The following is a 12248-nucleotide window of genomic DNA, read 5'->3' as shown; positions in this document are numbered from 1 at the left end:
ATCTTCAAAAGATTTAAAACTTTCATCAATTTCAGCTCACCACCCTTTATCATTCCTAATATCGTATTAAAGTATTTAAGGCCGATATCATTAAAATTTGAATTGTAAATAATATTTTGTATATTTTTTGTTTTTTCTTTAATGGCATCATTCTTAAAACCAAAAGCAACAAAAAAAAAAACAAAATAAGAAGAAACCTTAATCCATAGTAATAGATAAGACAGAAATATCATTTATCCGTCAAAAATGTCTTATCTAAGATAAAAGAAAAAAACGTTGTTTTTTTTTTCTTGCTGATTTTTGTTTTTGTCTTATCAGACAGGATTTGCAATAAAATTTTCTAATAATGTTGGTATATAAAAACCCCACGATTCAAAATTAAAATTTAAATATGTTCTGTATTGGTGTAGAAAGCAAATTACAATAATTTTACATTTATTAAATTAAACCGAGGAACAGAAATTCAGATTCGAAACTAATATGAGTGCCATCGATTTGATGATACCTTTAATTTTTGTGATTTTTATTTTTGGCAATAATGTACAGAATTTTGCTGAAGGTCATGGTATGTTATTAGATCCAGTTGGTAGATCATCAAGATGGCGTGAAGATAGATCTGCTCCAGCTAATTATGACGATAGTGGTGTAAATTGTGGAAGTTTGGGGACATTTGCTTCACTTGGTGGAAAATGTGGGTTGTGTGGTGATGATTACAATATGAGACAACCAAGACCACATGAATTAGGTGGAAAATATGGACAAGGAGTTATTGTCAAAGAATATAATGGAAAATATTTGTGGGTTGGTCCATTAATAACTGCAAATCATTTAGGACACTGGTCGGTTGAATTATGCAATTTAGATAAATTTGGTAGTGAATCGGAAAGTTGCTTTGCTGAACATGGAGAATTATCTTTGGATGTTGGTGGAACAAGATATGATGTTGGTTCTAGAACTGGATTTTTGAATGCATCAGCTATAATACCAAGTGGTACACACTGTAATCATTGCGTTTTAAGATGGAAATATGTTGCTGGTAATTTTACATCAAGCTTAAGATGATTTTACTTTTTACAAAATCTTTTAATTTGTCATTATAGGTAATAATTGGGGATTATGCAGGGATGGTTCTGGACATTTAGGTTGTGGAATACAAGAGACCTTCGTTTCATGTGCTGATATTAAAATTCATTAAGGAAAATAAAAAAAAGCATTTCTATGAATAAAAGTAAACAAACGTAAACATTTTTTTGTTTTTTCTTATATTATGTGCGGCTAGATCAAAATTGGTTCAATTTTAAAATTTGAATATTTATATGGACGAAAATTATTTTAAAAAATCTCATATTTGCTAGATATGTAACGGGAAATGTTTCAGAAAATACTTCGGGAAATTTTTAATGTTGTTAGAGTCCAGACACTTAATACAATTGGTGTTTTGAGTGAATTTGAGTATTGGATTAATAGGAAACTTTGCAGTTTGGTGACTATTAAAAGAAGTGTTTGAAGACAGTATATTGCGAAATATTGGAAAAAATATTTTATGAAACTCTAAACAAGCTTTAAGCTGGTAGGAAGCTCGATTTGTAACCACATTTTCTTAACAATTCATATTTCATTTTAAGATTTCGCTTAATTATTTTAACAGAAGGCTCAAATGTGAACAGTTCTAAACTAATAATTCTATATTTTTCTATTATTTATTGAATTTTATTTTACAATGAAAACAAAGTATTTTATAGATTCGGTTCATTCAGATAATTAAAACTGTGGAAATATTTCTATATATGGCTTAATGAACAGCCATCTATATAAAAGTAAACATATTAAAATTTGGTGTATATGGCGTTCGATAATTTGAAACTAAGAAGAAAAAGGAAAATTTAATTCTTTGAAACTCTTTAGGTACATGCTTATTTTTTGCAGCATTTTATGCTAATACATATTTTTTTAGTTTTTTGAACGATAATTTATTTTTTTTTGTAGAGATAAGGGTATGCAAATGATGTAGTAAAACTAAATATAACAGCTCATTTCTTCAGTTGCATCACTTTCCATTTCATATTATATGTTACCTAAACAATTAATTTCAGTCTTTCCATTAACAATAGAAAACTCAGACTGAAAAATTATACTTTTTTTTACTCTTTCAAGTTCTAAACTCTGGTAGACCGCTTTTCAAAAGCTATTCGGTTAAACCAGTGATTCCTAAAGTTGTGTATATAGACCCCCAGGGGTCCGTGAATGCCTGCTAGGGGTCTACTGAAAGCAAGTGATACGTATAAGATTGAATTTTTTTTTGTTTAGTTTTGCTCATGCAAAATTTACTTTACTTTTATTTAAATTTAATAACTAAATTTATTAAATTTATTATATTTAATAAGAAAATACGAACTTAATTAAATAAGTTTTTTAATTAACTTCCTCACATCATAGGTTTACCTTGCTAGTTCCTTTAGTTTATCTTTTTAGAAATTTAAATCTGTTTAGCAGTAAAGAGGGACAAATATAACTATATATTAAGTTTTGATTATAACAACACTGGGCGTACCTTAAAAAAAGACGCCCATAAATTCATAGGTAAAAACCTCGCGTAAAACCAATTCTTTGTTAACGACAACATTGTCCTCAAACAATTTGAGATGTTGAAAATACTTTTTTCTTAAAATATTATTACTTAATCTACGCACACAATAGCCTTTTCACTTTACACCTGCATGTGAATGTAGCCAAATTGCTAACCAGCATAATACACTAACTAAAATGTAGTATTTGTCAATTTCGGGGTTGAGTTAGTGCTTTCAAGATTACAAGCTTTGTTTCACATGAGATGTGACAACTTGTTAACAATACCAATCAATAAGTTGTCACATACGATCTTGTTTTGACAACATTTTACATTACAATATTTTTAGTGGAATTTAAGTAATATGTTCTCTTATTAAATTCTTTTACAAGGGAATTTATTTTTCAATTGTCGACATAAAAGGCAATACATAACTTTATTCGTTTTTATTAAGGATCCTGAATCTAAAAGGGCATTAAAGATTAAAAGAAGCAATAAAAGTTTTAATGAACGAGGCACAGCAAAGCAAAATTCTTAGAAAATGTGCTAAAAATGTGTCAACTTTTGTGCAATATTTAGTCTTGACAAATGGCGGCAATCCTATGATCACGTTAATTTGAAACGATATACAAATATTTGAGAACAAGTAAGGTGTGAATAGAAATTGTTATAGTTTTTTGCAACAAATTATCAGAAACATAAGGTTGCTATGATTAAATCCTTTATGAACAGATTTTATTTAAAAATTTATTTCAATATTATTGTAGTAGAGCTTAAAACAAACTACATATTTACATTCTACATAGAGATTGCCCTTAATATTTATTGTCGCTCTCATTTATTGAAAAAAAAGGAAAGCAAAACACAATAGCAGCACGAATTACGCAAGAATTTTTCTATCCATTGTTTATTTAGAATTGTGAATTCAGTTACTATCATAGTGCATTGTAAAACTACCATATACATGCACATTTAAGTGTACTAACATTTATTTTTTAGTTTTAAATAAGCAGCAATGTTGTACGTTCATTTTTACACAGTTCGTTGAAATGATAACATGGAAACCTACATATACACAAAAAAAATAACAAAGGTTTGTGTAAATAAAAACACAAAGTATTCAAAGAGTGAGAAAACAAAAGCTACTCGTTGAAGACAATACTTGTATAAGCACACGACTATTAGGCAAATGCAAAGTAAAAAAAAAGAATTTAATTTAAGTTTTTTGTTATGCGTACACAAGAAGGTAGGTTATGTGATGGTAACAAATTTTGCATATCGAGTTTGCTGTGGGAACGCACTTTTCCGTGGTAGGGAAGTGTAAATAAACTATTTTTAACAACCTGTCGGTCGGTATGAGCACGCGTGTATCTCAAGTTCAGCTGAACCGATTTTGATGAAATTTTATATATATTTTGACTATGGCACTGATTGATCAACTTTTGGGATATATCGACCTCGGAAACTGGACTATTCAACAGATTTACTTAAAATTTCATATGTAAGCTTTATTCGATCATTCGTGAAACCTCCAAACTTTTGGAAGAAATTAGGTGGTAGCAACTGGCCATTTACTACAAGCCAAATGTACATATTTGCATATATAAAGCGAAATAATCAATCAATTTCATTGCAATTTAATATTTAAATTCAAGGTGTCAAAACAAAATGAATCTGGAGGCCGATTTCACATTTTTTACCATATGGAACGATTTGATGGAATTTCTTGTAATTTAATATTTGAGTTTTGGTTGTTAGCACAAGTTACTGACGAACTTTTCGTGTAATTCGGACGAGCCAAATTCGCATTTTCATAGGTATGTTAACTAAAAGTAATAAGCTTTCTTAAGTGTTTTCAAAATTGTAAAGAAGTGTTTAAAACGCATTTTCATAACCTTCTGGAATACTTTTTCTAATAAAAACAATACACAATTCGGTCGATTATGTGCTGATCACAACAGATTTTTTTTTACTTTTGTTGTTGTGTTTCGCCTCTGACACCATTTTCCATTTCTTTTGTAAGTCTTTTTTTTTATTTTTTATAATTTTAAGAAATATTTAGACGTTTTTATTTAACACGTAATGTGCGGTACAAAATTTAATAAATTATTGCTGTTGCAAAGAAAAAATGGAAGTGAAATTGAAAATACAAAACGAGAAAAATGGAGTTGACCTTGTCAACTCTGTGATAACCGTACGAATTTCTTATCCTATATGCAAATAAATATGCCGTAACTAACTATGGGATAGATTATGACTTTAAGTTGCCGTATTACCATATTAATTTAGGCCAAATTTCAGTACTGTGTTTTCAGTATTATCTAATATATCGCCAAAATACTACTGAAGTTGTATGGGAGCTACCTGAAGGAGCCAAGAGATCTTAGCGACTTTTAAAAAACACATTGGCCCTACTAATATATTCGCTTGTGTGAAATTTCAATACCATAGCTTTTATAGTTTTTGAGATATAGCCAAATAACTTTTGAAGTTTTATGACAGGTACCAGAAAGAGCCAAGTAATTTCAACAACTTTTATTAAACACATTGGCCCTACTAATATATTCGTTTGTGTGAAATTTCAATACCACAGCTTTTGTAGTTTCTGATACATAGCCAAATAAATTTTGAAGTTGTGTGGCAGCTACACGAACCGTTACCCCGATAATGTCCAATTTAAATAGGGTTCTGGCACTTATTACAATAAATAATTTGTGAAAAATTGGTGAACTGAGCTCAATTGGTTTTTGAGTTATTGTTGGGACGTACGGCCTGACAGACAAAGCTAAATCAACTCAGAATTCGGTAAGGCAAATTTAGTATACCCTTCAAACATACGTTCATATGGGTAGAAAAAAAAAGAACAGATCGGAAAATATTTTCCACTTTTACTTTTTCATAAAGATATGTACTGGACACATAAGCACTGAAACTTATTTTTTAAGCAAGCACACAGTTTAATTCAGTTTGAACTAAATTTATTAATTTATTAAATACATTTATCGATTAATCTGAAGAATTTTGAAAAATTTTACACAACAAATGGTTAAGTAAGATAAAAGTATGAAACAACTTCGACTATAAGATTAAACGAAACTTAAAAAACATTCTGAATCAGACAAAAGTGTAATACAAATTTTCTTCTTTGACAATTTTTGCATAATTCTGCTGTCATTATTGTCATAACGCCATTAGGTTAGGTTAACGTAGCTCCCGAAGGGTATACACATAGGCCATCCAGGCCCGTTTTGCCACCGCCGGATCTTACTTTTTTCGCCCCTCGTTCGAACCAACCGGAACTCCTCAAAAATCGGCCACGATCCATAAGGTCCATAAATGTAACAGCCAGGAAATCTCTGCCTGGAGTTCGCCAGTGCCATTTAATCGTTGAAAAAAGAAAGGAATTCGTAGAAAAAAGAATTCGTTTGTGTTCCCCGATTTGGTTGTTTCTAAATAGATTAAATAACAAAAAGAAAACTCAGGAAAGAATTTCCTGAGAAGAATAATTTTGAAAAATTTTAAAACACATGTAAGAAATGATTATGTTTAAAATTCTAGACTGCATAAGTTCTATTTATAGATTATACTTTCGATTTCAACTGCATTATAAATCTAATCTGCATGTAAATTTATTGATATAACTCTTCATTTATAATAATAAAAATAAGGCGACAAATATTATTTAATGTTAAAGATTTTATTGTTATTTCATAAGTTTTTTCTTTAATAACGTTGATAGTAGACCTGGGAATTAAATACATTATAAAAAATCAATACTCCCCAATATTCTTATTTACTAAAAAATATTTTGAAAGCTCACTAGTTTCTCAGACCCAGTTTGAATACAAGTGATTTAAATACAAAATGCACCCCAAATAAATTTTGTGCAATGAGCCTTTAAAGTCAGACCAGCTGATTATTCTAATTTTCATCAAAAGAGCACAAGAACAAAAAAAATTACAGTTTCCATAAATGATTTTCATTTTTTATAATTTTTTCTTTTTCATTTTAACAAAAGAGAAGAAAAATTATCAATTTTCAATGTTTTTTGACATTTTCCTTCTGTTTTTTCATATTTTCCTTTCCTTTTTTAATATTACTTTTTTTACCTTGTTTGTGCATGAATAATTTTTATAATTTCCTTAAATATTAATTTTTATTATTTCATTTTTTTTTTCAATATTTCGCGCCTGTACGCCTTTTCAAACTTTGTATAACTTTCCTTTTTAAATGATTAGGTATGAATATAATTACAATTTATTTCACCTTCACAAATTTAATATATTTAAGGTGTTTTTCGTATAAATATGCGATGATTTAAAAACGATTTAGGGAATTTCGCCTAACAGTGGATCAATCATAATTATTTCTAAATAAATAGGGTTTTTGTCAACATATTTTCGATATATACTTCTTTTATTTTATTGAATACAAGGTTAAAAGTCGCATTGTTAACAGTTTGTACTTTACATAAAAATGTGTAACAAATGTAATAAACATAAAATACAGAGAAAAAAAATGTTAATAAAAATTAATAAAATACAAAATGTTACATTTGTGGAGTTCAATTTTTTATAGGGCATTTGCCTTGCATATTTCTAAATTGTTTGAATTAATAAGTGACTTAAACTTTATTGCGTATGTAAATTTTTTAAAATATTTATAAATCGACTTATCACCTATCACATTAAGAAGTCTAAACCAAAGTGGCTGGATTTTCGATCTATTAACTTATTTTCAGTTTGAAAGCTTCAGTCCAGCACGTCAAAAAGTTTCGTAATTCATTATTTACTGGATACAACAAAAAATCAAAAGCTTAGTTCTGGATCTCACTTTTTAGGACTTTTCCAAAACTATTTTGAAAAAAGTGTTTATTAATTTCACTCCTTTCGTTCATCCTTTCGTCAGTGGACATGTTTACAAAACTTTTACGCCCTTAAAGATAAACAACTGTATTTCTATATTTACATATTTTTTTTACTAGAAACGAATTTTTTCCTATCTCCCTTCTAAAAGTTATACCCCATCAAAAGCCCCAAAAATGCTATTTTTCAACTATTTATTGCAGTGAAACCATAAGCATTTTTCAAATTTTGCAAACGCAGAAAAGCAGTGACTTGCTTCTTCTAACCATATTTGAACTTAAAAAATGGCCCTTAAAATTTACCGTCATCTAAAATCCGTTTTTTCCAAATTTCTGATGTCGTTTTTCTTCTACAACACAAGTTGTAAAAGTCTGAAATTAGACAGCCTTTAGAATGTAATAAATTGTTCACTTCGTTAGAAGAAAGTTTTTTTCTGAAACTACCACTGGTTTGACCCAACTTTATTTATTAACCGAATAAAGAGTAAGTTACAGAATTTTGTGTAATGTACTTTTCGAGCTTTTTCCACGAATGTGAGTATATGAAATTTTTTTAGTCGACATAATTAATTTAGAAAATTTTTAGAACATTTTCTAACAAACTGTCTTTTATTAAAATATCAGGTAGTGTACGTAGAATTGAATGGAAACAATTTCAGAATTTATATACGAAAATGATGGTATCACTTTTTGATATTTTTTTCTAAAAAATTTCAGAAGGTTTGGAATTCTTAGGTCCTTCGTAAACAAAAATTATGGATATGGTTGAAAAGTTTCTATGCGATACGTCATAATCTCAATAATTTTTGTTTCAACTTTTGAAAATTATTTGAAATGTTTAACAATTATTATTGAAGAAAAATGCTGATGGTGTAGGTGAATAAACTCTTAATTTCTTGTCAACTCAAATTTTAATCTAACGAATTAAGGTAAAATAGTAGTTTCGGTAAACAATGAGACACTTAATTTTATTCATTTGGTATTAATGTAAATTCAATATGCAAAGAAAATATGGAAGAAAAGTACCTTATATCTTTAAAACAAGCTATAATTTACACTATTATTAAGTAACAATTATACTTCAGTAATTCGTAAATCGCAAGTCTATACATTTATTTACTAACACGAACACTCAAACATTGAAGTCAATTCATTATAATTTAATATAATTAGGTAGAAACACACAAATCTACGCAATTCACAAATTATTACACAAGCGAAGGAACAATAATAAACATGACGATATTAATCTTGACAATTATAAATTAAGGGTAAAGTGAAATGAATTCGGATCAAACCAATGCTTTGCAAAGCAGCACATTTCTCTTAAACAAGTGAAACAAATTTTTTTAAGAAACAACTTTTTACTTAAATTTATTGTAATCCAAAATATGTAATCCAAAATTCTACTATGCAATAATTATTGCATTATTTTAGGATCAAAACAAGTTGTAAAGATGTCTTGGTTGTAAAGACTTTAAAATAGCCTAAACTCTATAAAATCGTTAACTAATTAATTTAAGAAAAAAATTTGTATATTATTGGAAGATTCTTATTATAATAAATACAATTTACACCTCATGATTTCTACAATTAACCGTCTATAAAAACAACGACGTGAACTATTAATTTCAACGGTAATTTTGTCAGCACAAATCGAAGCGAGTTGCTATTTTCCTGCATTTACAAAATTTAAAATTTTTTTTTGATTTCCTCAGAACAAAATAATTAAGAAATTGAATTTTTAGGATTATTTTGAGAGGAACTTTTAGAGATTTTGTCTTCTAGAGATGTAAGTGTTGCCAAAATCCATTTGTATTTAAAACTTCAGTTTTCTTTCTTGCAATATGTGTATAAGTAGAATTTTTGTTTCGTATGCACAAGTTTTTCTAATATTGTTATTTGAATTTACTAAAAGTGGATGAATTTAATTGGATGTAATTTAAGTTCTACAAAATATTGGTGAGTTTAATTAGATACTTATCTAATTTTTGATTGCATTTTTTAGAACCACGTTCAGTTAGATTTCCCTCAGAATTGCAATTATCTTTTTTTTCAAACTACTTTCAAAGGACCATGCAATGCAACATATTTTGTTATTTTTGAAGAGGTTCAAATGAATTCGCTGCAAATTTTGACAGGGAGCTTAATGCCAATTTAAAGTGTTGTGTAGTAGTTTCATTGTAGGAAAGAAATATGATTCGTATCTCTACTTTTGGTTACTTTTATTAAAACAAATTTTTGTGGGACTGACAACTTCAGCTATTACACAACATTTATTTACAATTCAATTACTTGAGAAAAATTTAGGAATATGCAAATTTTACGTTTAAGCAAAAAACTAGTTCCAAAATATTTCTCATAAATTTACTATTAAAAAATAAAACTATTTTAAATACAAAAATTTGTTTTAGCTTCAAATTTGTTATTCTTTGGTTTCTTGTTCCATTAGATTATTTTCTCTATAAATCGATTTTTTGTTAGAGAAACCCAATAGAACCCAATAGAACCGTATTATGTTTATTAATACTTGCATTTACTTTTAGATTTTTTTTTGCAGTTCTGTTTTAGTGTTTTCTGTGTAAAACAAAACTTTCAAAAACAAAAACAAATTTTTTTTGAATCCTCAGTAACATGTTAAAAAGTAAAAATGAACAAAAAATGTAATAAAACAGAAATAGAATATCGATTTTCCATTTTAAGCGATGTGAATTCGTTTATGTTAATACTGACTGAAATGTTACAAAAATTATTTAAAAAATTTGTATGAAATTTATTAAATTTATTTAGATCTTCAATTTTCAAGTCCGAAATTGGAACATATTTAATATTTATAATATAAAACATTATAACTACTAATACACGCACAAAGGAGAACATTTGATATCTCAACGTTACGTTACGTTAATTAATTTAAAACTTTTTATGTACCTATGTATGTATTTTGGATGTTTCATGTTTCATAAATTCCAGAATGGTACTAATGGTGGCCTAATGAAATATTTTATACCTTGTATAATTCCAGATGTACTCAACTTAAAAACGGTTTCGAGATTACGAGTTTGGAGTTGTATAACTAGCCCTATAGTATAAATGGGTCATTAGTTATTGCGATTGATCTCAAATCGAAAACATTTTAACATTTTAATACAAAATATCGAATAAATTTCTGCTAAATATATAAAAACATAAAATAGGAGACATAAAAAAATTACTTTGTCCAAACAATGGAAGCTAAATGTGGTACGTAACAACAAATTGACAAGTAAGGTTATGTCTATTATGAATTTTTAAAGAGACCTTTGTAATTCAAAATCAATTCAAAATCGTATAATGGTAAGTACATAAACTAATATTAGTCCGTTTTTAAAGGCAAATTTCCTGAATTAATTTAGTTATTATTTATTTTTTAAAAAACCATGCTCCACATTCCATTTTTATTTGACAATGATAACTTTAATATTGGGTTGACAAGGTCGTAAAAATTTATATCTGTATAAAAATACTTTTTCGTTCATATACGATTTGACGTACAATCAATTTCAGACATGATGCCTGATGAGAACTGTGGGTCGAGTTAGATTTGTTTTCTGGTACGTCTGCTTATTCGTGTCTGTCCGTACCATGCAACTTCAAAATGAATTTTATAAATCAAAAGCAGTTCAAATTATGCTTAAATTTCATTCAAAAAATTAGCAATGCTACTCTTCTAAATCTAATATTAGTAGGACTGCATGAAACCTTTTTTCACAGAAATGAAACGGTTAACCTTATCTTTTCTCGTTTTATCTATTATCAAATATTGTAAAAACTATAGTAAAAAAAACACAATGATTTTACAGTACCTTCGGAATGTGACGCATATTGTTCCACAATTTTTTTAAAACTAATACAATAAAGAAGTTTGTACATGCAAAATAATATTTGATCACTTTATTTATTTTCATTAATTTACTTAAAATATCTGTTTTAAATGCTTAATTAAAAATATTTTAAACATGTGCATTTTTTTTCTAACATTATTGTTGTACCATTTAAATAAAACTCGTTGTATGTATCCGTTTTAAAAACGTAAATTTAAAATTACATTACACAATACTCCTAATTTAAAATTTTACGCTTGCAAAATCCTAGTTGGTATGAAAAAAATTTAGAAAGATTTTAAAAATTTCAATTTCTTGAAAAACCAAAAATGCAAGCGAAACAATTGCAAACGAAAATTTCACATCTACTGCTATTAAAACACGTATTAGTCAAGGTTACTATGAATGCTAGTGTTTTTTTATACAGTAGTACATAATTTTTAAAATGGCATTTTCTATGTATGCACTATAGAGGATTAGGAAATGCATACGTATAAGTATACAGTATGTTTTTCCTATGTATATACACACATAAGTTTTTATAAATTAAAACGAACATTAGCTAGTTATCTTTCTCCCTCCTTATATCTTTCTTTCCTTACATATTTTTATTTCAAGCATTTACTAACATAGCATGAGGTGCAGTTGACATATAAAATGAATAATAAACAAAGGCAAACTATATATTTGTGGAGTGAGACAATCATACGATTTTCATCGTTATAAAACTGAAAGAAAAGAGCATAAAATTTAATAAGTTACCTAAGATAAGTTGTGGTTCTGGTTCTAGCCCACGAAAGAGAAAAAAAGAAATTCTGCTTTAAACAAATGAAAGGTAAAATTTTACGAAAAGAAAAAGGCTTTAATGAATTACATGAGAACAAAAATAACGAAATGAGTATCCAGCTGGTGCTATAAAAAAAATATAGAGAAAAGAGAAAATGAGATAATTGGA

At 27.8% G+C, this 12248-nt stretch overlaps 1 protein-coding gene across 1 annotated transcript in view; it reads left to right on the top strand.

Annotated features, from left to right (window-relative positions):
- LOC129606448 (uncharacterized) overlaps positions 1–1401 on the top strand; it is a 119114-nt gene extending 117713 nt beyond the window's left edge. Inside the window, exons 3-5 of the mRNA XM_055516784.1 lie at positions 547–1036; positions 1101–1191; positions 1365–1401. Of these exons, the coding sequence (XP_055372759.1) occupies positions 547–1036; positions 1101–1191; positions 1365–1401 (618 nt within the window). The remainder of the gene's footprint in view (positions 1–546; positions 1037–1100; positions 1192–1364) is intronic.
- Positions 1402–12248: the final 10847 nt, after the last annotated feature.

The sequence above is a fragment of the Condylostylus longicornis genome, unplaced genomic scaffold (assembly GCF_029603195.1).
Source record: "Condylostylus longicornis isolate FDR11 unplaced genomic scaffold, ASM2960319v2 ptg000018l, whole genome shotgun sequence".
Classification (NCBI taxonomy): Eukaryota; Metazoa; Arthropoda; class Insecta; order Diptera; family Dolichopodidae; genus Condylostylus; species Condylostylus longicornis.
This window is presented reverse-complemented; position numbering and strand designations above follow the sequence as displayed.